Genomic DNA, 27150 nt, shown 5'->3' on the forward strand with positions numbered 1-27150 from the left:
AGGAGGTGTGATTGACTTTTGTTTAGTTGAGCTGGCTGGTAAAAAATTGACCTTCTATACCCAAATTTTCCAACTCCGTGAGCCTTTCTTCCTAATTCCATGTGCCTAACCCAAGCAGTTTTTCTTGGGGGCATGGGGTGTGTGTCAAAAATAATTTATCATCCCTCTTGATTCCTGGGAATATGTTTAGATTAGGCTACGCCTGTACAATTGGTACTGGGATGAAAAGTTTCCTCTCATTGCATTATTTTTTTTTTATGTTACATAAAATGTTACATCCACATTCATATAGGCAAAAAGGCCAAGAAGGGAGGGAACGAGATTATAGTGTTCCAAAGAAATTTCGCAAGAGGGAGAGGAGGAAAATTAAGTTCTACCATGATATTTAATAAGAGAAGAATTGGATTAAAAAACAAGAGGTCGAGGAGAGGGCAGCGCTCCTCAAATTCTAAATAATTTCTGTACAGTTTAAGTTACGATGTGGCTCATTACTTACAGGATTTTCGGTGGGTAATCAGTAATGTGCGATTTTTCCTTTTTCCTTCTTGTAGTCTTTTTCCTTTTTAGTATTCTTTTTTTTCTTTGTTCCTACATTAAAGCCTTGCGAAGGTATATAATGTATTTTGTTTTATTGTTTAGACTCGTTGTTTAATAGATATGCGCATCTATCTACAATTTAGACTTCAATGAAGAAGTACGGTAAAATAAGAAGTATAAAAGGATTTAATTTTACCTTTTAAAATCTAATGCATGCTCCGATCCATGTGTACCATTTGAACCCCAGTGAAAGTGAACCTGAGCAAGGTTGAATGTTGCATTTAAAGAATCCTCCGATACCTGAGGAATTCTATCCCCCTCCATGGAAACAACGACTAAAAAGTAAGACGTAGTTTCAGTAACATTAAAGATAAGGTCTAACTTAAACACTCAATTCACTACAGTGAAGGGGTAAGTTTTCCATCCTACTATTTCTGTCTTTCTGTCCCTCTCTCTCTCTCTCTTTCTCACTCTCCTTCTGTTCTTTAGCTCAGTTTTTATTTTCACAATATTGAAGGTATAATATTTTATTCTTAAAGTTTGCTAAAATATCTTTTTAACTTTCACCGACAATGAGCCTTTGATAAACTGACAAAAAAATTGTTCACTTCAAAATGTTAAAAGTGTTAAAAGGATAAGTAAGTCTTTCTGAAGCTTAAATGTATCAGAATAATAAAAGGCAAAGCAAAGATATATACAAATTTTTAGCCAAATCGAATAAGAGGAAGGGGTCGAAATAAGCATCTAAATTAGCGACAGAAAGAGAAAGCAAGTTAATAAAAGGCTTTCAAAAATAGAAGTTTAATAGCAATAGATAAATCAAAGGAATTAGCTTTTAGTGCTGATTTCAAATATATAAAGTTCATTAATTTTATTACTATTTATCAAAAGCTACAAGCCGGAGAAAATTCACTCTATACTCAAAATAGGGAGAAAACACACCCAAAAAGCATATCCTTTAATGACAAATCACACTACCAGATTCAGCATATCAGAGAACCCTATTGTATATATTTCAAGCCCTTATATACAAAAATGTAGAGTTTTTGAATTCTTTAGGAGAAGAAAGATCACGGACACGTTATTTTCCAGGGGCGGTTATATTAAACTAGTGATCCAAGAAGAGCGTGAGAGGGCTCATTTGATTGGAAGGTAAAAGTTCTAGTACCCTTTTTTGGTGACAATAAAGATTGGAAGTCAACTAGTCCCCTCCTCCTAAGGCCCCTTTTTTCTAAAGACATTGATCAAAATATTGAAGTAACCATTTTATTCAACACAGTTGGATGGTTTAATAACTCTGCCATTGAGAATGACATGACCCCCCCCCCATATTACCAGGGGGGAAAAGATGTAAGTTCCGCATTTTTGCCATTGTTCACAAATAGTATTTATCGTTGGAAAATATCCGGACAATTTTTGGGAGTGTTTTCTCAGGTGAATTTTCACGGGAAGAATTCTCTGTGGGGAGAAAAGTTGCCGGAGGAATTTTTAAGGGCAATTTTACCCTAAGGGAGGTAAGGTGATTCACTAGCATCATTTAAGCATGGCCAGGAACTGAATAAAACAAGCAAGTTTTTTCAACTGAAAAAAAGGAGTTATATTAAAACTTAGAACGACAAAAATATTCCTCGACCTTATTCTTTAAACTAAAGTTTGACGTTTTGTCACAATTCTGTAAAAAAAAACTGATCAAAAACAAGTTCCGTTGAATTTTAGCAAAATGTATTCTTAAGGAACAAAGACTTTAGAAGAGGCTTGAGAAAGGGGCCTCCCCGCTTAGATATGGAATAATTTTTATTCATTTTAAGTTTTAATATTCCTCCTTACTTTCAGTTGAAGATAAATGTTTTTTTTTTCAATCTAATTACTTTAATGAGTGACTTGGGAAATATCGGAAGGAGTCTTAACTTATTTTCAGTTATAAAAAGGATGCTTTTCATTCTATTTTTTTTTTATAAAATAATAAATAGGATAGAAAATTATGGTGTTTTGTAACTCAACGTAGTAATCTCAGCGTGATGTTCAGAGTATTGATATTCACCGTTAATATTATAGGCTAATTTTCAATGTCATAAATTAGCTGGATTAGTTCTAAATTATGCTAGAATGAAATAGGATAAAACAAAATAAAGATACACCTGTGTGTCCATTATTGACCATCAGGAGATTTTCCGGTGGTGAATCACCATTTACAATAAATATGGGTCCATATTGGGCAGGTATTGCTGAAGAAAAGGCAATATTTATTGGTGATTGCTCTGAGCCACCACAAGTAGGCTCTATTTCGTTCCAGCTATTAGGACCTGAAAAAATACACGGCTATACAAATTACCTACAAGCAGTCATTAAAAAAGCTTTCCTTCAAAGTCCCTATCCTTTGACAAAAGGCTATTTTCATTCATGTGTGGGTTCCTCAGGAGATCCAAAGGAAGAAGAAAACATAAGGCAAATTTAAAATAAGTATTTGAGTTTTCCTAATTTTTCGGGGAGTCTTAGCTTTCCTTCTAAACTTTTTCCTTCAGAGCATTTTTTTGTAACTCTAAGTTCTATTGCTATTGTAGAATGCTTAGGATATAGATTCGAGAAGCATTTTCCGAGGTCTCATTTTCAAAAGAGTGTGCCATATATATTTCAACGAGAGCTCGTTCTAGGGGGGCTTCTGGGACCAAAGCTAGACGTGAGAAAAATTTTATTCCCAGGCCTGGTTGAACTGCAAATCGTTAGAACTTCCGTTCCAGGAGGGATCGGGCCAAGTGCATACTTCTACGGTCAGTCCATCTTCTGCCTTCGTCTGAGCTGTGTTTCTTTTAAACTTTTTCCTGTTACCTTCTTCTTGACTGTCCGCCTTTCTGATACATTTACTTCACTGTATGTGTATTCATACGCTATTTAATCAATATCAATCAATGAATATTCATTAATTCAAATTAAAAATATAAAAAAAATAATAATATGCCCCTACAGAGAGCAGAGCTCGTAAGACTGGGGTAGTACAAATCCATAGAAAAAAAATGCAACGTCTGGTCATACTAATAACTCCAAAAAGAAAAAAAAACTGAAACAAGAACAAACAGATAATAAAAAAACATACAAGGTAGGAGATAACAGAGGATGCCACCCCAGCGCGAGAACACCACAGCAAAATACATACTAAAAACAATAAAGACCATATACCGATGTTAATGCTATTGACTATCTCTGAGAACTTACGTTCAAAAGTTTTAAGAGATACGTTAAGATTCTATGACTTTTAGGGGGTGTTTCCCCCTATTTTCTAAAAGTAACGCAAATTTTCTCAGGCTCGTAACTTTTGGTGCGTAAGACTAAACTTGATGAAACTTATATATTTAAAATCAGAATTAAAATGCGATTCTTTTGATGTAGCTATTGGTATCAAAATTCTAGTTTTTAGAGTTTTGGTTTCTATTGAGCCGGGTCGCTCCTTACTACAGTTCGTTACCACGAACTGTTTGAAACTGTTTAGAGATTAAAGCCTAATTCAAATGAAAAAATGATAAGGAGAATTTTTCAGGCTGAATTTACCACACGCACTTTGCAGGGAGAGGAGATTTTTAGCGATGGTGGAACTGTTTCGAGGGAATTAGAAGCAGGGGGGTTGCACACTAAGTTGGATGAAATTTCCACAGAGGAGTTTTCCTTGAGGGGGAAAAGTATATATCATAGAGGGTGAGCCAGATTTATCAGCATTATTTGAAAAACAAAAGAAACAAGTATATATATGAATGGCTGCCCCCTCTTTAATACCTTGTTTTTAACGATAAAGTTTGCCTGTTCTTCCGAATTTTTTAAGAGCGTTTACTGAAACACGGGAAACCTTTTTTGGAAAGCTCTTTTGAAAGTGCTAACAGCTTTAGCGTCAAGAGCAATGTATTGAGGAGGGGGGGGACCCTTCCTGTACGGAATATTTCTGCCAAAATTAGCATACAAATTTTGCTGTAATGATTCATGTACGGCGAATCACATTTTAACCTTTAGTAGTTGAAAAAATTTCAGAAGTTAAATAAACAAGGGTTTTTAACCGAAAGTAGGGAGCGATATTAAGCCTTAAAATGAACAGAAATTATTCCGCATATGAAAGGAGATATACCATCCTCAACGCATCGCTCTTTACGCTAAAATTTTTATTGTTTTAAAAAGCAGAGTTGTGACAAAGAGTCAAACTTTGGCGTAAAGAGTGAGGCTTTGAGGAGAGGAGAGCCCCTTTCATATACAGAAAAATTTCTTTTTGTCTCAAGTTTCAAAATTGCTCCTTACCTTCAGTTAAATAAAAAACCTTCTTTAGTATTTGATCAAAGGTTGGATGTGTTCCGATGTTAGAAGATTGTTTGTGTTTCCACTCCGTCATAAGCTCCTTTCTCCATCCCTATCCTTGATAGGGAAATCCTGCTTGCGAAGCCTCATGGTTGCATCAGCGTGGGCCTTTCACGAGTTTTCCTATTCAAAACTGTGAGTGCTGACAGTACTGCACGGTGACCATGAGAAGCAGTGCTTCTCAAGGAAATTACTATCTAGTAAACGATACAGCAGCATTTGCACTGAATTCTGCTGAATGGATAATAAATCTGAGTTTTGTTTGTTTTAGTATCTTGTTTTTACTGAATCCCGTCTTCCTATCTAAGTTATTTATTTTTGGATGCCCCCACTTCCCCCTTAGTATCACAATATTTGTAGGCATGAATAAATAATGAGTTGGAGATAATAGGTTTTAAATCGTATGTGCCAGATTTCGAACATCTTCTAGTGTCGAAAACAATGTTACAAGCCCTCCTTTCAACCGGAAGTCCATTGGTGCTCCTACAATTATAATTTAAGCTGTCAATACAGGGACGAAGAAGGGGATTATCTGACTCCTCTTTAAGTGCTTCATGTAGACTTCATATCGACATTTTGACTGACAAATTCAGATACTTTAAACTGGACTTAACAGGACCTTCAGAAAATCATATCCCAGGGGTTCAAAACATGAAATTAGGTGATATAGAATTTATTTCCTAGGTCAGGAAGGATGGTTCGGAGAGGCATAGAGTAGGACATCTGATTAATAAGAAGCGTGCCAAGTTTGGTTTAGATTGGGAAAGTGTTAATAATAAAATGCCGGCTGCTCATTTTATGACTTAAAAAATGCATCGTATTAGTCATAGTAGCTTACGCCCCCTTGGAACCGTCTGATTGATATAGTAGTGACTCAGGTGAATGTTACGTATAAATACAGGGACAAATAGAAAGGGTCCCACGTAAAAATATGGTGTTTCATCAGTTACTTTTATTGGCTAGGTCGGTGGAAATAAAAATAGGTGGTATTCCAGACTACGTAAATTTAGTGTGAAATAACAAAACCGTGATGGTTAAACACTGCTGTAGTTTAGGATATATCAAACAGTTTGTGGTAATGAAGTGTAAGTAAGGAGTGACCCGGCTCAATTTTTTGCCAGGCCCTCTGGAGGGCTTGCATGTTTTGTGAAGCGGAGTTTAAGTGGTCTAAATCCCACTTGCTTATGCTCGAACGATCATTTTCTTGCCATCCAGTTAGGCAATACTTTTATAATTAATACTTATTTGCCACATAATGCACGTGGAATTGATTCTATGACTCGGTTCGCTAAAGCTTGCTCCTCGTTATGCTCAGCTGTGAAGCAATTCGTTGATTCTGAACTTACATATCTGATTGTTGGTGACTTGAACTGCAATATTTTAGATAACTCGGCCAGAACTGACTGCTTGTTAGATTTAGTTCCTGATTATAAAATTGTGCCAAAGGATTAGTCCTATGCTTACATTCATCATTCAGGAAGTGTATCAAATATTGCCCATGTAATCTGTTCTCCACAAAATGTGGTTGCTGATATTAACCTGTACTATTCTCAAATTATTTCGTGTTTGAAAAACGCTGAGTCTTGTGCTGTCCCTTGTGAACGAGTTAGGTTAGGGACTCGTCAACCTGTGTGGAATAATGATTCAGAGTTGAAGTCGATTAAGAACCCTGCAAAGTTATGGCTGCATATATGGTCAGAATGCGGAAGGCCTGCTTCTGGTTCAGTATTAAAAATCGCACTAAATCTGCTTATAAGAAATACATTCGTGCAGTCCGATTTCGGGGTCTTGATTTTCCATCAAATCCAAGTGATTGGAAGAAAGTTTTAAATTCTAGTAGAATTAGTAGTGATGGTCCTGGCAATTATATTTCTAAGTCAGCTTGGGAATCGCATTATACTGCTATTTTTTCCCGGATTAATTATGCAGTTCATTCACATTTTTCAGCTGTTTTGAAACGTATGCTACCGTCTGCTCTATCTCAGCAGGATATATTACCGATATCCGCTGATTCAATTTACCTGGCTATTAAAAGGCTTAACTCTAAGTCAGTTGACACCGATGGAATATCAGTGAATCATTTAAAACCTGATCGCCCCCCTTTAATATCGCATTTACAACTACTTTTTCAAATGTGTTTGCGTTGTTCTGTCGTGCTGGACAGTTTCTTGTGTGGCACAGTTACTTCTATTTTAAAAAGGGGGAAAGATCCATTTTCATGTTCATCTTATCGTCCTATCACTGTTTCGTGTACCTTAAGCAAAGTCCTTGAGCATTTACTTCTCCCTTCTATAACAGTTAATATAAATTTTGGAGTTAACCAGTTTGGTTTTCAGCGTGGTCTGGGATGTCAGCATGCCCATAAAGTTCTTTCTACATTGATTTCTGATGCTTCCGAGAAGGGCTATGATCTTTATTTTTGTTCTTTAGATCTATCTAAGGCTTTTGATTCTGTAGTTCACTCCCAAGCCCTGTTTTCTTTGCTTAAATGTGGAGTGAATGTTTCTATTGTTTCTTTATAAAAATTTTGGTATGGTCATTCTTTCCTTCATATTAAATCTTCTCCTTCTGATACTTCTATGTTAAAGATCTCCGTAAGACAAGGTGTGAGACAAGGTGGAATTTTATCTCCATCAATTTTCGAAATTTGTATTGCTGATATTTTAAATAGTCTTCCAAGAACTTACCTTTTAGGTAGTTCAAATGTCTCATATCTTGCTTATGCAGACGATATTCTTCTCATTAGTAGAACTAAATCTGGGCTTTCGGCTTCTGTTCGTTCTATCTCTACTGCTTTCTCGAATGTAGGTCTAACCCTTAACCCTGATAAATGTGAATTCCTTCATTTTGGTCCTTCTCCTAACCAATCTTCTAGACTTAACTGTTCTGAATTTAGCATTCCATGCGTGACTTCTTTAAGGTGGTCGGGCATTACCCTTACTAACAATTTAGTCTCTTTTCGTAATAAAATTTTTTCTGATGCTGAGGTTAAACTTCAAGTGGGTTATTCTAAAATTGTTGAGAACAGTGGGAAATACAACCGCAAAACCCTTTCACAAATTTATTCTTGCTTTTGTGATCACTCGGTTTTATATCTTTCTGGATTGTATCCTGTTTTAAAAAGAAAGGATTTAAAGGCTTTCAAGTCATCTTATTTTTGTTTCCTCCGATTTTTGTTGTATCTTCCTCCCTGGTACAAGAACAGTGATATGGTAAAAAATTTTGGGGCTCCAGATTTATTAAATAGACTTAATGTGCTACACCAAAAACTATCCGACTCGATACATTTTACTATTAAGCCTTTTTATGGTCTTCTAAAACGTTTTCTACAGTAATTTAATGTGTTATCAGAAGTTGTTTTTTTTCTGTGTTTTGTTTTATACTCCGCTGTTTCAAGTGGGTCACAAATAAATTATTATTATTATTATTAATTGTAACCGAAACTCCAAAGAACGGATTTTTGATACCAATAGATATATCAAAAGAATCAAAATTACATGCTGATTTCACACATATAGGTTTTATTAAGTTTTATCTTACCCATCAAAGGTTACGAGGATTTAAAATTTTGCCTTATTTTCGAAAAAAGGTGAAAATCCGTAAATGGTTTAAAAAGGTGAAAAACCCAGGATAATCGTCCGATTACAATTTTGAGATAGCCATTTTGTTCACCAAAGCTGAACGGCCCAATAACTATACCTTTGGATAACATGATCCCCCTCTCCAAAGCCCCAGGGCAAAGATTTAAGTTATAAAAATTTCCCATTTTTTACGCGTAACATTTTTCATTGAGAAGCATGCATACATTTTAGGGTTGGAAGACGAATTGTCTGATGTTTTTTTTTTGCGGGGGAACTTTCCATGTGGAGGGAAGTTTCTAGGGGGTGAACTTGTCACAGGAAATTATACACTGGAGGAATTTGCCAGAATTCTAATTCAACACGTTTTAATTTTTTTGTTTTTGAAATTCTGATGAGTAAATTGTACAGTCTTTCTTTTATTAGATAATTATTTTTATAGATAAGATTCCAAGGTAAAGATTTTCGTAATACTCCTTTCAAAAAAAATCATAGGCTTAAGTTTTACTTCAACCTTCCTTACCTTTTCTTATGAAATGCTTCATCGGGATTTTTTTCACGTATTTTTATTATAAAATTTTCGAAGCTGTCTAAACTTTCAGGTAACTACATAAAGCCCTTCAAGTATACAGATAAAGTGAAAAAATTAACTGCATCTGCACCATTTTTTGGGTATGCAACATTTCTAATTCTTGTATTTTCGGCATTAATATCTTCTATTGTTACTTTTAAGGTATGTTTTAATAGTCCTTTGTCATCAATTATAGTCTTGATATTGTCAAGTGATTGATAATTGTTAGGGAGCATATTAATGTCTTCACTCAAATACTGATTTGTAAGGGTTTGTTGGTTAACAACTTCTCCTTTGAAATCGTTTAAAATAGTTTTCACGCTTTGTAAATTCATATTATCTTTCGCTGATATTAGATCACCTAGATTAGTTAATGGTTTCAATTATAAATCAATTGTAAATCAAAATCTTATTTTCTTTAGGATTCTATGACGTTTAGAGGCTGCTTCATCATTTTTTTGAATATCAGGCAAACTTTTTCAATCTCGTAGCCTTTGATAGGTAAGACTAAACTTAATGAAATTATATTTGAAATAAGCATAAAAAGACTATTCTGTTGATATATCTATTGGTATCCAAATTCCGATTTTTAGAGTTTCGGTTACTAATGAGCTGGGTCGCTCCTTACTTAAAGTTCATTACTCCGAACTGTATAATTACATCAAACAAACATCAGAGGTAAAGCTAAGGAAAATGACAAGACGAAACTAAGTGAAGAAGTAAAAATAAATTGTATGTGTTTGGATGCTGAAAGATGCCTGGTTTGGACACTTCTGATACTTCTATGTTAAAGATCTCCGTAAGACAAGGTGTGAGACAAGGTGGAATTTTATCTCCATCAATTTTCGAAATTTGTATTGCTGATATTTTAAATAGTCTTCCAAGAACTTACCTTTTAGGTAGTTCAAATGTCTCATATCTTGCTTATGCAGACGATATTCTTCTCATTAGTAGAACTAAATCTGGGCTTTCGGCTTCTGTTCGTTCTATCTCTACTGCTTTCTCGAAAGTAGGTCTAGCCCTTAACCCTGATAAATGTGAATTCCTTCATTTTGGTCCTTCTCCTAACCAATCTTCTAGACTTAACTGTTCTGAATTTAGCATTCCGTGCGTGACTTCTTTAAGGTGGTCGGGCATTACCCTTACTAACAATTTAGTCTCTTTTCGTAATAAAATTTTTTCTGATGCTAAGGTTAAACTTCAAGTGGGTTATTCTAAAATTGTTGAGAACAGTGGGAAATACAACCGCAAAACCCTTTCACAAATTTATTCTTGCTTTTGTGATCACTCGGTTTTATATCTTTCTGGATTGTATCCTGTTTTAAAAAGAAAGGATTTAAAGGCTTTCAAGTCATCTTATTTTTGTTTCCTCCGATTTTTGTTGTATCTTCCTCCCTGGTACAAGAACAGTGATATGGTAAAAAATTTTGGGGCTCCAGATTTATTAAATAGACTTAATGTGCTACACCAAAAACTATCCGACTCGATACATTTTACTATTAAGCCTTTTTATGGTCTTCTAAAACGTTTTCTACAGTAATTTAATGTGTTATCAGAAGTTGTTTTTTTTCTGTGTTTTGTTTTATACTCCGCTGTTTCAAGTGGGTCACAAATAAATTATTATTATTATTATTAATTGTAACCGAAACTCCAAAGAACGGATTTTTGATACCAATAGATATATCAAAAGAATCAAAATTACATGCTGATTTCACACATATAGGTTTTATTAAGTTTTATCTTACCCATCAAAGGTTACGAGGATTTAAAATTTTGCCTTTTTTTCGAAAAAAGGTGAAAATCCGTAAAAGGTTTAAAAAGGTGAAAAACCCAGGGTAATCATCCGATTACAATTTTGAGATAGCCATTTTGTTCACCAAAGCTGAACGGCCCAATAACTATACCTTTGGATAACATGATCCCCCTCTCCAAAGCCCCAGGGCAAAGATTTAAGTTATAAAAATTTCCCATTTTTTACGCGTAACATTTTCATTGAGAAGCATGCATACATTTTAGGGTTGGAAGACGAATTTTCTGATGTTTTCTTTTTACGGGGGAACTTTCCATGTGGAGGGAAGTTTCCAGGGGGTGAACTTGTCACAGGAAATTATACACTGGAGGAATTTGCCAGAAGTCTAATTCAACACGTTTTAATTTTTTTGTTTTTGAAATTCTGATGAGTAAATTGTACAGTCTTTCTTTTATTAGATAATTATTTTTATAGATAAGATTCCAAGGTAAAGATTTTCGTAATACTCCTTTCAAAAAAAATTCATAGGCTTAAGTTTTACTTCAACCTTCCTTACCTTTTCTTATGAAATGCTTCATCGGGATTTTTTTCACGTATTTTTATTATAAAATTTTCGAAGCTGTCTAAACTTTCAGGTAACTACATAAAGCCCTTCAAGTATACAGATAAAGTGAAAAAATTAACTGCATCTGCACCATTTTTTGGGTATGCAACATTTCTAATTCTTGTATTTTCGGCATTAATATCTTCTATTGTTACTTTTAAGGTATGTTTTAATAGTCCTTTGTCATCAATTATAGTCTTGATATTGTCAAGTGATTGATAATTGTTAGGGAGCATATTAATGTCTTCACTCAAATACTGATTTGTAAGGATTTGTTGGTTAACAACTTCGCCTTTGAAATCGTTTAAAATAGTTTTCACGCTTTGTAAATTCATATTATCTTTCGCTGATATTAGATCACCTAGATTAGTTAATGGTTTCAATTATAAATCAATTGTAAATCAAAATTGTAAATATAATTACATCAAACAAACATCAGAGGTAAAGCTAAGGAAAATGACAAGACGAAACTAAGTGAAGAAATAAAAATAAATTGTATGTGTTTGGATGCTGAAAGATGCCTGGTTTGGACACTTCGAAGAAGAATAAAAGTTTGAAAAACATTCCAAAAAAGGATAACTGCGAAGATCCTGAAATCATTATGCCAAAAACAAGATCTAAAATTGAATTTAAAAATATTACAAAACAAATGAAAGTACCTTACTATATTTTAGCTAATTTTGAATCGTATAATGAAGAATTTAATTTAGAGAAAGATTTTTGTTTGTTTTGAGAAAACCATGGAAAATTTTAGAACAAGAGCAAGTATTGAAACAATTACTAGTGATGAACAAAGACAAAACAAAATAATTAAAAACGTAACTTTAGATCGAAAATAATCTTTAGCGAGAATTTCTCGGTACCCAGAATGGCCATGTCAAACATAAATCTATATTAACCTATTTAAAATGGATTTGCTTTATCAGAGTTATTTAAGTTACTAATGTATGAATTTCATTATGAATACACGTAACCAAAATACAGTGAAAACATTGACTTATGTTATTTGGACCCGCAGAGCTTTATTTATGATATTCCAACTGAGGATTTTTATGAAGACATTAAAGCTGACCTCCAAGAATAGTTCGATACTTCAAATTATAAAAAGATAACCCATTTAACTACTCTGCATACAATAAAAAAAAAGACATGATGAAAGATGAACTATCTGGAACAATGATGCGTGATTTTGAAGGTTTAAGATCAAAAGGATATGCTTATTTAAAAGAGGGTGACGATGAAACCAAAACAAAGAAAAAAATTAAAATGTATGAAAACGAATATCATTAAAGAAAATATGACATAACAGAATTATAAAGATGTATTTTTTGGAAAATTGGAAAGCTTATCAGAAACTCAGGATAATTTAAAAGCAAACAAACATAGAATGTCCTTAGGAAAATAAAATAAAAAAAGCTCTTGACCCAAGTGACACTAAAGGAGAGGTTTTGAAAAATAAACTAAATATGGTACCCTGGGGATTTGATCCCTTGAAGCTGTAAGCTAGTTAAAGTATTATTAAGCAGACTAATTGATTATAGTTAAGCTAGTAAGGTATTAACGTTAAGCTTCATAATTAAAGTTAAGCTATAAGCTTCAAATCTATTAGGTTCATAGTTGAATTTTTCTTAACAAAAATTTTTACCTAGTAAATGGATGGAAAAGCACCTATTAATTTCACACGTAAAATTGAAATGGAAAAGAGAAAGCAAGAATATAAAAATAATTTTGTATTAGAATTCTCGCAAATTCCCCCAGTGTATAATTTCGTTTGACAAGTTCACCCCCTGGAAACTTCCCTCCAAATGGAAAGTTCCCCCGTAAAAAAAACATCAGAAAATTTGTCTTCCCACCCTAAAATGTCTGCATGCTTCCCAATGAAAAATACTATGCGTAAACAACGGGCAATTTTAATAACTTAGATATTTCCCCTGGGGCTTTGGGGAGGGGGTCATGTTATCAAAAGGTATAGTTATTGAGCCATTCAACTATGGTGAAAAAAATGGCTATCACAAAATTATGATCGGATAATTTTGGAGAAAAAGAGGTGAGGGAGGGAGCCTAGTTATCCTCCAGTCTTTTTCTTCACTTGAACAGACCACTCGAAATTCTCATTTCCATTTGAACAAGCCATCTCACGATTTTCTAATACCAATTGGTCGATATGATCGACTTAGTATGAGAGGTTGGACTCTAGTTCAGCATTGTGGAGTGATATGCATGAGAGCAAAATTTTCATGCAAGTTAACTCGTAGTCAACCTGCGATTGTTCCCCAGCGAGAACCTCCAACCGGTCCGACTCTAGTTCGGCATTGTGAAGGGACACGTTTGCACGGAGCATAAATGGGGGAGACAGTAACAACGGCCATCAAAGGGGTGAAATTAACCTTGACTGGGCTGAACAATCTGTCTTGGCTTTTTTCTACAATTCGCCATGACTTCCACTTTTCCCACAACTATTCCCTTTTTTTTAAATTCAAAAATCAACGGATTTTTGAATTTAAGTGCGATAAAAGAAAGAAAAAAAAAAAAAAAAATAGACACGCATCGGTGATCTTTCTTCTGGCAAAAAAAAAAATGTAAAGTTCTACATTTTTTCAGATAGAAGCTTGAAACTACTACAATAGGGTTTTCTGATATGATGAATTTGAATGCTGTATACAGTGCAAATGCTGTATCGTTTACTAGATTATAATTTTCTCGAGAAGTACCACTTCTCATTGTCACCGTGCAGCACTGTCAGCACTCACAGTTTTGGATAGGAAAACTCGTGGATGGAGAAAGGAACTTATGACGGAGGGGAAACGCAAACTATCTTTAGACACCGGAAAACATCCAACCTTTGATTCAATAAAAAAAAAGTTTTGTATTTAACTAAAAAAAAGGAGATATGTTAAAACTTAAGACAAACAAAAATTTTCCTGTATATAAAAGGGGCTCTCCCCTCCTCAAAACCTCACTCATTACGCCAAAGTTTGACTTTCTGTAGCAACTCTGCTTAAAACACGAAAAAACAAAACTTTAGTGTAAAGAGCGATGCGTTGAGGATGGTATATCTCCTTTCATATGTGGAATAATTTTTGTTCGTTTTAAGGCTTAATATTGCCCCTTACTTTCGGTTAAAAACACTTGCTTATTTAGCTTCTGAATGTTTTTCAACTAATGCAGGTTCAAATGTGGTTCGTCGTACATGAATCATTACAACAAAATTTGTATGCTAATTTTGGCAGATTTATTCCGCACATGAAAGGTTGCCCCCTCCTCAATACATTGCTCTTGACGCTAAAGCTGTTTGCACTTTTTAAAGAGCTTTCTAAAAAAAGGTTTCCCATGTTTTAGCCGATGCTCTTAAAGAATTCGGAATTTTCGGCCAAACTTTGTCGTAAAGAACAAGGTATTAAAGAGGGAGAAATCCTTCATATATGGAATATTTTGTTTTTGTTTTTCAAATAATGGCAGTAAATCTGGCTTGCCCTCTATGTAATGTACCCTTTCCCCTCACAGAAAACTCCTCCATGGAAATTTCATCCAACTTAGTGTGCACCTCCCCCCCCTGCGTCAAATTCCCTTGGAGCAGTTCCATCCTTGCTAAGAATCCCTGTAAAATTGCTTGTGGACCATTCAGCCTAAAAATTATCCTTAGCACTTTTTGATTTGAATTTTAGAATTTAATCTCCATCACTCCAGAATCGCCCCCTTCCATAGAATATTTTCCAGAAATCAAAACCCGCGAAAAAAGCCCCTGGATAATACCCCGGAATATCCTTATATGAAAATTTTGGCAAAGAGAATATAAGATTAAAAAGAATTTCGTTTAGTAATTCTGTCAAATCCCTCCACTGTATAATTGACCCCGGAATATTCATCCCCTCCAAGAAATTTCTATCCCCAAGGAAGATTCTCCCCGCAAAATTCCACCCCATTAGCACCTCCCCCCAAAAAATGTCTGTATACTTTCCAATAGCAAATACTATATGAAAACAATGGGTGAACTTTATAAGTTTCGGGCTTCTCCCCACGGACTATGGAGGTCCTTTTTCGCCTAAATACACAATTATTTGTTCATTTAACTATTTTGAAGAAAATGGCTATCTCAAAAATTTGATCACATGATCCAGGGGGAAGAATGGGCGAGGTAGGGGGCCCAGCTGCTCTTCAATCTTTTTGGTCACTTAAAAGGGCAATAGGACTTTTAATTTCCGTTTGAATACATTTTCTTCCGGTCTTCTAGAACCGTTATGCCAACAAAACGATTCCTAGCAAAAAAATGGCCTATGCAAGCATCTCCTGTAAAACACCAGACCAATTTACTCTGGCTCGTAACTTTTGATAGATATCATTTTAAGCTATGTATATAAGCTACAAGGATAATAAGCTGGTTCTTTTTATGTGTCTATTGATGTGTCGCTGCTTGCTTACAGTTCGTTACCACGAAACGTTTGACACCCAGCTTATTAGGTCAGGGAATTTTTCAGAATTACTCGTTTCTTTTAAATAGTAAACAGCTAGATATCCTAAAACAAAAGAATAATCGAAATGATGGTTCAAAATAAAGTAAAAAAATGTCACACGACAAGATCCATTTTATTTAAAAACAGTTGTTATAAGCCATAAAAGTCAAATTTCTTTCTTGTATCAATAAAAAATAACAAAATTAAGTCAGCCATGTCGTATATCTACGATATTTGTCCATTGGGTAAGTAATGCAGTGCGACCGAAAGTGTAACAACACACAATCACAATTATGATTGTAACAACACACCATTTGATTATAACAACACACAAGATGAACAATGCAAGAGGTCAGTCAATCTAAATCAATAGGCTACCAAACGAAATTGAAAACCAAATTATTCATATATGCAAAACTTGACCCGCTTATAAAGTAAGATAATAAAAATGTGCTTTCTCCTACTTACCATTTTCACCCTCATAATCCCATTGCAAATTATGGTCACCACAAAATATACCTGCAAAACAAAATTCTAAAATAGGAGTTAGAAGGCAAATTCCACTTTTTCTTACAGCATTAATACTACTTGAGAACAATGATAGCCATATGTCATTAGCATTTATGCTAAAGTGGGAAATCCCTATGATTAGAAAACAATTTGAGAATAGCTACTACTACTACTAATAATAATAATAATTATAATAATAACTCACTGCAGCACCAAGCCGCCTAAGGTAAATACAGCTACACACGCTCCTTCTCCAGCCCAATCCATTCAAGGCCTCCCTCTTTACACCCTCCCAGGAAATTTCCATTTCCTTTAAATCTTTATTTATGACATCCTCCAAACCCAGACAAGGACGACCTGCTTACCGTGAAGCCCCAGACGGTCGGCCAAAAAGGACAATCTTCGGCAATCTGTCATCCCACCCTTAGGGGTTATAAAGTAAGCCAGAGGGCTGCTATTTGCCAGCCATAGATTAACACGGAGGCAGCCGCATACAAAATATTGGAACCGACGGAACTTGGAGCGGCATTGGTTGGATTGGGATTGTGGAATTCAGGGCCAAAAGTAGTAAATTTAGAACTGACGCAAGAGGAGTCGGATTAAGAATTGTGATCGGAGCGTGCAAAGTGGGAGCGGGAGTCGGTTGACCCGGGGTGGAAGCCAGCAATATTGGAGGTGGTACCGCTGTAACCGGGGTCCAAAGATGAGGAAGCGGAATTGAATATCACTTATTAAAATAAAAAAAATATCCAAAATTGTCTTAGGAATGTTGAGGGGGGCCAAAAGGTGCCATCATGCAGCCAATTTCTACAAATATACTGGAAATAAGGAGAAGACTCGTTCAAGAAATCTTTTAAATTCTAAGTGGCGTGAATTGCCTTGGAATATCATGTTCTAACATTAAAATGCTAAGTTCCGCTGCTCAAATAAAAAAAGAGTTCAATTTTAGTTTTAGATGCTTATTTGTATGGGTAGAAGATTCAAAATACCGTAGAATGCCACGGGGATGCTACAACGATGCCACAGGAGCACATGTTGCCATGGTAATAAGAAGTGTTTTGAAGGCACCACAAATGGGTTGCTTACGAGAAAACGAACCAATGTAGTTAAAGCATAATTTTTTTATCAAAAAAAAATGCTTGAAAATGGCTTAGAAATAATGAAGGGTGCTACAGAGTACTGTGTTTCCACCATTTAGAGTCACAGTCTGAGAACTAGGATGAAACATCGCAATTTAAGAAAGAAATGACAGTGTTCCGATGTCCAAATAAAAAAAAATGGTTCTTTTTAGTTTTTAAATTTATTTTTGAGAGAAAAAGATGTGAAAAGTTGCTACCAGTGGGTTTAATTGGGGCTGGTACATTCTCCTTCGCTGTCCTCAATTGGTAGGAGTCATCAGAAGTAACGCTAATGAGGATTTTTTCATTAGGTTTAAAGATCGATTCTAGTGTAAACTAATATTTTGAGGGAAAATGCCGGAAAATGCCATACGTGTGATAATGCCTGCTAGAGGGTGCCATATGTAAGCCAATCAGTGTCACAGACTGGGAATTGTCATGGACCATCTTAATCTAACAATTAAATGACACGTCTCTACTGTTCTAGTAATAACAATGGTCATTTTTTAGTTTATAAATTTATTTTTAAGTGAAAAATATTGAAAAACCCCTTAGGTGTGAAAAAATGCCCCCGTAGGGTGTCATCGAGGCTGGTATACTATGATACGCTGGCTCCAATTGCTAGGAGTCTTCAGAAGAGACGCTAATGGGGATTTTTCATTAAGTTAAAATCATTCCTTCTAGTGTAGACGAAAGTTTTGCAGGAAAATGCCGGGAATGCCATATTTAAATGCAACACCAGCAAGAGGGTGCTACGTGTCAGCCATTCAGTGTCACAAGACAGGGTTTGCTATGGAACATCGCAATCTAGCGATGAACTGGCAAGTTCTCACTGTTCAAATAAAAAACAACGATCATTTTTTGGTTCATAAATTTACTTTCGAGAGAAAAAAGGTAGAAAAACTCTTATGTGTGATAATGTGACCCCCCCCAATCGGCGTCATCGGGGGCTTGAATTTGTGCCGAGATGGCCTTAATTGCTAGGAGTCATCAGATTAAGCACTAACGTTTGATTCTGTTGTAAACGAATATTTTTGCAAGTGAATACCCAAAAAATGCTATATTTACTATAATGCCTGTTAGAGGGTGCAATATGCCAGCTATTCTGTGTCACAGGTCGGGAATTGTCACAGGTCAGGTGTGGTAATGTAACCCCCAGGGGGTGTCATCAGGGGGCTAGTTGTGCCAAGTTGGTCTCAATTGATAGGAGTCACCAGAAGAAACGTTAATAGGAATTTTTTCTTTAAGTTTAAGCGATCGATTATAGTGCCAAGAAATGTTTTTGCAGGAAAATGCCCCGAAAATGCCATATGTACGATAAAGTCTGCTAGAGGGTGCCGTGTGTTAGCCATTCAGTGTCACGCAGAATAGGACAACAGAGTCTTTCAAACCATGTAAAGCTCTTTTGAAAGACACCAAAATTATTTATTTAACAAATCTTTGCTTTTTGATGAGTGTTAAGTAAAGACGTTAATGTTTGAACAACGAAGAAAATATGCAATAAATGTTTCAAACTGTGTTTTTTTTTTCGTTTAAGATTGCCCTTAATATAAGCGTAGAATTTTGTGCAGTAAAGAGAAAAAGAAAAGACTTTTGATCATTTATGAACGTGTACTATATTCTAGCCATAATGGTACTTTCACTTTTATTTCATCTCTGATAGTACATTCAAGGTCTATTTGAAGTTCTACATTCAAAATTATTTCTAAGAAATGTGCTAAGAGCAAGCCTCTAATATTATCTGATATCATTCTCAGAAACTTTACTTAACAAGCAGGTGTACTTCAAATTTAAGGGACTTCCAGTAATCCATTTTCCCCTCAGTGTGTCAACTATTGCAGCCATATGGGAACACGCAATTCATTTAATCTTTCTACTATGCGTGAACAGGGGATTCTCCTAGCGCGCAATAGGTTACCATGGAGAATGTATTAGCCGAATCAAGATATTAGAAAGAGTATCTTGGCCCAGCTATCTAGCACTCCATTCTATTGAGGGGAAATCCTTTTGGAGTCCTAATGTGGACACAAATCCTAGTTAATAAATGTTCCCTGAGAAATACAAACAAATGAAATAAAATCTCCTAAAGTATCATATGAGATCCAACATGTAACCATCATTAAATAACAACCACGTGTACACCATTATTACGTAAAACCTACATGTGTTTCCCCCCTCAGTTACAACCGTGGGTTCCCCGCGTGACTAGTGGATTCTAACAAGTCCTATTACGTAGCAGCCAATAGTAAACAAAACCCATTATGTAATAAACAAATACAACGTAGAGACAATAGGGAAAATTTCAAGACAGTGGAAATTATTTCTGTAGATATTTCGGCCCTATGTCCAAGGGCCGTCTTCAGCACAATATAAGAATAAGAGAGAAACTATTTACATCAAATTGTGAGGATTAAAACTGAATAATTAAAAACACTTTTTAAAACTTTTTTTAAAAATAGCCCTAGCATCCTTACTTCAACGAAGTTCAACCAGGACTGGCGAAAAGAATGAATTGAGAATATAAGCTCATTCAAACTGAAGAGAATAAAATGATTAGATGCAATTTCTTAAAGCTAATCTTGCTTGTTTAGCAGCCTGTCTCAAACGCCTTTTCGTAGTTGGTTCAGTACTATTATTACATAAAAAAAAACTAAGTTTTTTTAACTGAAAGTAAGGAGCGACATTAAAACTTAAAACGAACAGAAATTACTCCGTATATGAAATGGATTGTTCCCTCCGCAATCCCTCGCTCTTTACGCTAAAGCTTTTAATTGTTTTAAAAAGCAGAATTGTGGCAAAGAGTCACACTTTAGCGTAAAGAGCGAGGGATTGCGGAGGGAACAATCCATTTCATATACGGAGTAATTTCTGTTCGTTTTAAGTTTTAATGTCGCTCCTTACTTTCAGTTAAAAAAACCTGGTTTTTTTTATGTAATTTCTGAACGTTTTTGAATTAATGCATGTTTGATTTTGACTCTCCACACGTAAACTATTCAAACAAAATTTGCATATTAATTCCTTTTTTGGCTAAATGGCTTTCTCTTAGTTTTGATCATACGATTTTGAGAAATATGGGATGGGAAGGAGGCAATCTCAAAATTTTGATCCGTTGACTTTGGGAAAAAAATGAGCGTGGGAGGGGGCCTAGATGCCCTCCAATTTTTTTGGTCACTTAAAAAGGGCACTAGAACTTTTCATTTCCGTTAGATTGAGCCCTCTTGCGACATTCTAGGACCACTTGGTCGATACGATGTCCCCTGGGAAAAAAAAAACAAAAACAAAAAAAACAAATAAACACGCACCCGTGATTTGTCTTCTGGCAAAAAATACAAAATTCCACATTTTTGTAGATAGGAGCTTGAAACTTCTACAGTAGGGTTCTCTGATACGCTGAATCTGATGGTGTCATTTTCACTAAGATCCTACGACTTTTAGGGGGTGTTTCCTCCTATTTTCCTAAATAAGGCAAATGTTCTCAGGCTCGTAACTTTTGATGGTAAAGGTAAAGGTAAAGGATACGGCATTAGACTTTACAGTCCCTACCGGCGGTGCTGATCTCCGTTTCCTGGCCCTTCAGCCAGGAAGTGCAATGGGGGGTTGGGGGCCAGCCATCCTATGCTTTCACACACCCTTCCTGTTTAACTTTTGATGGGTAAGACTAAACTTGATAAAACTTATATATTTAAAATCAGCATTAAAATGCGATTCTTTTGATGTAGCTATTGATATCAAAATTCAATTTTTTAGAGTTTTGGTTACTATTGAGCCGGGTCGCTCCTTACTACAGTTCGTTACCACGAACTGTTTGATAAATCGGTTTAATAAAATATTTTGTTAGATCATTTTTAATTAAATTTGAGTATAAGGAATTTAGTGAGTATTCCCCCAAGTCCCTAATCAAAGAAATATTATTATTTATTTTGAGGTTAATTTCGATTGATTCTCGAACCACCTGTTATATTCCCAAATGATTACTAATGAATGAAGAGTTTTCAAAAAGTATCATGTGGGCCGGATTATTAAATATATGCCAACCTAAAGCAGAATCAAAGGAGTTGTTGGAACTATTTGAAATTAAGGCCTTGTCTATGTCATTTTTATGCTGTTGTAACCGTTTGTCTAGATTCTGATGGGTCCTGCCGACATAGTATTTTCTGTAATCACATGGTATTTGATAGACCCCTCGGCGAGTAACTGGTGTCTTATCTTTACCCGAATTTAAGAAATTGATGATTTTAAAATTATTAGTAAAAACTACGTACAGATTATTTTTTGTGCAAATATTTTTTTAATTTTGTTGTGATCTTTGGGATATACGGAAGATAGACAATATTTGAGGGCTTATCAGTAGCCTCACATTGTGAAGTATCTTCTTCGATTTTACAAGAATGTCTTTTTATTCTACGGTTAATTATTTTATTGACAAAAGGAATGGGGTATCCATTACCAAAAAGAATATCTCTGATAAAGTTTATTTCTGCATTTATATATGAATTGGAGCAAATATTCAGGGCACGATCAATGATGGAAGTTACAACTGCTCTTTTAACTTGTGGGGGGTGATTTGAATTAAAGTGAAGATATCTATTGTTTTGTGTTGGCTTTCGATATATAGTAAAATCCAGTTCATCAGCATTGCGAATAATAAATACATCTAAAAACAGAAGTTTATTTTCAATTTTAACTTCTAGGGTGAACTGCAAATTTCGGTCATAAGTGTTAAGATGATCTAAGAAGCCCCGAAGCTCAGCTTCCCCATAATTCCAAAGTGAAATTACGTCATCAATGTAACGACCCCAATAGACGTGTTTTAAAAAATAAGAATTCAATGCCCAATTCTCAAGATTCTCGACGTAAATACTTGTTAGTAGCCCGGATAAAGGTGCTCCCATGGGTAATCCATTTTTTTGCTGATAAAAAGAATCGCGAAATTGAAAATACCTAGAAAACTTATTAGAAATTTTAACAAGAGTCATTAAAACTTCACAATCAATTCCTGTCGCTGAAGTCTCGATCAAGTGGTAATTTTCTTCTATTTTGTTTTTTAATAATTCCTCTGAAAAAGTTACATCTATATTTGTATACATTGAAACAATGTCGAAACTACTAACTATTGTGTTTTCTGAAATACTTGTGCTGCTAAGTTTTTTAACCAAATCTGCCGAGTTACGAACATAGGAATTTTGAGAACACAATAAAGGTTTGAAAGCTGTACAAAGCCATTTTCCAATATTGGCAGCAGGGGCTTTAGTACAAGCTACGATAGGTCTTAAGGGAATACCCTGTTTTTGTATTTTTGGTAAACCGTAGAGTTTAGGACAGAAACTACCACGGGGAAAAATTTATTGTATAGTTGTGGGGTGATTTTTCCATTTTGTTTTAGCTGCTTTAATTCATTTATAATATTATTAGTGAACTGATCAGTAGGATAATGAGTTATTGTTTGATATGTAATTGTGTCATTTAAATGCGAAAGAATTTTGTTGTCATAGTCTGTCGTATTTATGACAACAAGTGAATTGCTTTTGTCTGCTTTAGTTATTATAATAGAAGGATCTTTTCGGAGATTAGATAGTATTTTTTATGTCATGCAAATTTTCCGGTGTGGAATTGGTAGGAGGCTTAAACTTTTTTTGGCTGTTATAGAGGATATTTATAAGAACAGATCTAACTTCATCCGGGCTAGAGACAGAAGGATAGTGTTTATGCAAAGCGGACTCTAGAGAGGAAACTATATCTTCCACAGGAACCTGTTTCGGTAGAAAAGAAAATTTTGGACCTTTTTCTAGTGTTTCGATTTCCTGGGGTTCCAATGTTTTAGAAGAGAGGTTAACGATAGCAGGTCCAGGAGTGAATCTTGGAGAATAAATACGGTTTCTCGTCGAAGATTCATTTCGTAAGCCTTCCAATTTTTTATAGAGGCGTTCCTTGGACAAGCGAAAATCGTGGCTAAACAAATTCCTTTCTAATCTAACAACTTGAGCAAAATCAACGGTGGACAGGTTTTCCAGCAAAAAAGTTTCTAACGATTTTCTTTCTGAAGAAATAATATGTCGTTTCTGTTTTTTGTCCTTAATAATATGGACTAGGGTTTTTAACTGTAGTGTATGGGCAAATTGTGCTTCTTTCCGGGTATTTAAATGTAATTTATATCTTAAAGACTTGGGAATAAGGTTTTCATTTCTACAGGATTCTAAAAAATTTTGTTGATTGAAAATATTAGCATGTTTTTTACCTAGACTAATAAAATAAAAGATATCATAGGTCAACTGCTCCCCATAAGCTAGACGAAAATAGCGACGAAGACCACACTGCCTTTCCATAACAAACAAATACAACGTAGAGACAATAGGGAAAATCTCAAGACAGTGGAAATTATTTCTGTAGATTAATTTTTAGATGTATTAATTATTCGCAATGCTGATGAACTGGATTTTACTATATATCGAAAGCCAACACAAAACAATAGATATCTTCACTTTAATTCAAATCACCCCCCACAAGTTAAAAGAGCAGTTGTAACTTCCCTCATTGATCGTGTCCTGAATATTCGCTCCAATTCATATATAAATGCAGAAATAAACTTTATCAGAGATATTCTTTTTGGTAATGGATACCCCATTCCTTTTGTCAATAAAATAATTAACCGTAAAATAAAAAGACATTCTTTTAAAATCGAAGAAGATACTTCACAATGTGAGGCTACTGATAAGCCCTCAAATATTGTCTATCTTCCGTGTATCCCAAAGATCACAACAAAATTAAAAAATATTTGCACAAAAAATAATCTGTACGTAGTTTTTACTAATAATTTTAAAATCATCAATTTCTTAAATTTGGGTAAAGATAAGACCCCAGTTACTCGCCAAAGAGGGGTCTGTCAAATACCATGTGATTGCGGAAAATACTATGTCGGCAGGACCCATCAGAATCTAGACAAACGGTTACAACAGCGTAAAAATGACATAGACAAGGCCTTAATTTCAAATAGTTCCAACAACTCCTTTGATTCTGCTTTAGGTTGGCATATATTTAATAATCCGGCCCACATGATACTTTTTGAAAACTCTTCACTCATTAGTAATGATTTGGGAATAAAACAGGTGGTTCGAGAATCAATCGAAACTAACCTCAAAATAAATAATAATATTTCTTTGAACAGGGACTTGGGGGAATACTCACTAAATTCTTTATACTCAAATTTAATTAAAAATGATCTAACAAAATATTTTACTAAACCGATTTATAATAGTACTGAACCAACTACGAAAAGGCCTTTGAAACAGGCTGCTAAACAAGCAAGATTAGCTTTAAGAAATTGCATCTAATCATTTTATTCTCTTCAGTTTGAATGAGCTTATATTCTCAATTCATTCTTTTCGCCAGTCCTGGTTGAACTTCGTTGAAGTAAGGATGCTAGGGCTATTTTTAAAAAAAGTTTTAAAAAGTGTTTTTAATTATTCAGTTTTAATCCTCACAATTTGATGTAAGTTCTTTATATATATATATATATATATATATATATATATATATATATATATATATATATATATATATATATATATATATATATATATATATATATATATATAGTTTCCCTCTTATTCTTATATTGTGCTGAAGACGGCCCTTGGACATAGGGCCGAAATATCTACAGTAATAATTTCCACTGTCTTGAAATTTTCCCTATTGTCTCTACGTTGTATTTGTTTGTTATGGAAAGGCAGTGTGGTCTTCGTCGCTATTATGTAATAAGCGCTTGCTGGGTGGAGTTGCTCACTAGAGGCCCTGGTTGAATTGGTTGCCAGGGGCCCAAGTGAAATTGGAAGCTAGGAACCCGATGGTTTGTTTAGGTTAGGTGGCCCGTTGAAAAGTTTGCTAAGGTCCTGTTGGAATTGCTTGCTAGGTATACCGGCTGTATTGGTTGCTAGGGCCCCCCAGTGAAATTGGATGCTAGGGCCCCAGTGCTTAGGTTAGGGGGCCCTTTCGGTTTGGGTTCTAGGCTCCTACAATGGAATTAAATGCTAGGGCCACATTGGAATTGGTTGCTAGGGGCACCCGTTGGAATTGGATGCTAGGGTCCTCGGTGGGGTTTGTTGCTGGGGCCCCAGTGGAATTGGATGAAGGGCTCTCCAGTAAAAACGGATGAAAGTGCCCCCGGGTGGTTAGATTAGGTGCATGTTGGAAAAGGTTGCTAGGATCCTGTTGGAATTTCTTTCTAGGGGCCTCGGTTGAATCGATTGCTAGGGCCCACCAGTTAAATTGAATGCTAGAGTGGTTAGTTGCTATCCCCGGTGGTTAGGTTAGGGGGCCAATTGAGATTGGATGCCAGGACCCCCCAATGGAATTGGTTGCTAGGTCCTCTTTGGAATTGGTTGCTAGGGGCATCCCTGAGAATTGGATGCTAGGCGGCCTGGTTGAATTGCTCGCTAGGGTCCTGCATCGTGAAACTTTTTCCCTCCTGGCCCTAGTAGGTTTTTAAACACTCTTTATTTTGTAACAAACAAGCATAACATGCAAAAGCAAACATTCCGTGTGACGTAACAGACACCTGTGTTTTGGACAACCATCTAGGGGTAAACAGAAAACAGGTCGTCCAAAACAGGGGTGGGAGGATGTCATAAAGAAAGGTTTAAAAGAAATGGGAACTTCTTGAGAGTGTGTAAAGAGGGAGGCTTTGAATGGATTGGAATGGAGGAGGAGCCTACGTAGCTGTGTTGGCCTCAGGCAGCTTGATGCTACAGTTAGTTGAGTCGTTAGTAGTAGCGGTAGTAACTCATCTATTTGACCCGAAGTATAATTATGAAAAAGTTAGTCATTAATAAAACTGAAGAATATATGCATAAACAGTGCCAATAAAAAAAAAATCACAAAATATATTATATATGAAGGGGCTGCATGTGAGGGCCCCCCTCAGCACCCCAATCTTTTTTTCTGAAAATTGATTTATTTCCTCAATATATTGAGAAAAAATTCTCTGACTCAGGTCCATTGAGAATGGGATAGCTTTTTTGTTTGTTACAGTGCCTCCTGAGCTTACAAATTTACTTTAAACAACGAAATTTTCAGCTGAAATGTTTAAATGGCAATCAGAATGTAAAGTTTGTAAAGTTTACAGTAAACTTAAAAAAGTTACAATGTTTTTGTAAAAAACTATACAAAAATATAATTGTATTACAATTGTATTAAAAAGATAATACAAAAATGTAATTATTTTTTTGTCAACCTTTCAATACTTCCGCCAAAAGAGTAGCTACAACAACGGAATGCTTATCAATGTTTAAATGACTTCGAAATTCTAATAAGTAACAAGTTTGTCGACTTCGAGATTCTAAAAAGTAACAAGTTTGTCGACTTCGAGATTCTAAAAAGTAACAAATTTTGTTTTCCTCTTACTTTAAATTTGTAGTTTTTGCTATGCAAGTGAGCATTACGCGACTTAATATTCCGATTCAATTTTTAATTTTCAAAATCTTAAGAACTAAATTCGGAAGTTTATTGAAGTATAGTTTAATCATAACGTAGCTAATTTTAAGTTTGTTAATCTATTAGTGAACCTAATATAAATACATTAAAAATGTTTTTTTTGTGCCTACCTTTTAACACATCCAACAAAATAATAGCTACATCGATATAATATTTATTCATTTTCAAATGGCTACGTGGTTCTAAAAAAAGTAAAAAGTTTGTTTTGCTTTT

General features: G+C 35.1%; 2 protein-coding genes across 2 annotated transcripts in view; one reads left to right on the plus strand and one right to left on the minus strand.

Moving 5' to 3' along the window:
- Positions 1-374: 374 nt before the first annotated feature.
- Positions 375-27110, minus strand: LOC136025318 (carbonic anhydrase 2-like). The gene is made up of 4 exons (XM_065701224.1): positions 27048-27110; positions 16292-16342; positions 2676-2840; positions 375-872 (listed from the first exon to the last, which is right to left on the minus strand). The coding sequence occupies exons 1-4, from the start codon at positions 27097-27099 to the stop codon at positions 730-732; spliced, it is 411 nt and encodes a 136-aa protein (XP_065557296.1). The 5' UTR covers positions 27100-27110; the 3' UTR covers positions 375-729.
- Positions 24861-27150, plus strand: part of LOC136025317 (sodium-independent sulfate anion transporter-like) — a 75319-nt gene continuing 73029 nt past the window's right edge. Inside the window, exon 1 of the mRNA XM_065701223.1 lies at positions 24861-24937. The gene's annotated coding sequence lies outside the window, so the exon portion shown is untranslated. The remainder of the gene's footprint in view (positions 24938-27150) is intronic.

The sequence above is a fragment of the Artemia franciscana genome, chromosome 3, assembly GCF_032884065.1.
Source record: "Artemia franciscana chromosome 3, ASM3288406v1, whole genome shotgun sequence".
NCBI classification, from domain to species: domain Eukaryota; kingdom Metazoa; phylum Arthropoda; class Branchiopoda; order Anostraca; family Artemiidae; genus Artemia; species Artemia franciscana.

What these genes read in the sequence shown, in the direction of transcription:
- LOC136025318 (XM_065701224.1), bottom strand. Translation starts at nt 27,099, where the DNA reads ATGAATAAATATTATATCGATGTAGCTATTATTTTGTTGGATGTGTTA. An exon ending in TTTGTTGGATGTGTTAAAAG is followed by an intron (nt 16,343 to 27,047) that starts GTAGGCACAAAA and finishes TTTGTTTTGCAG; the next exon opens with GTATATTTTGTGGTGACCAT. An exon ending in GGATTATGAGGGTGAAAATG is followed by an intron (nt 2,841 to 16,291) that starts GTAAGTAGGAGA and finishes GTATTTTTTCAG; the next exon opens with GTCCTAATAGCTGGAACGAA.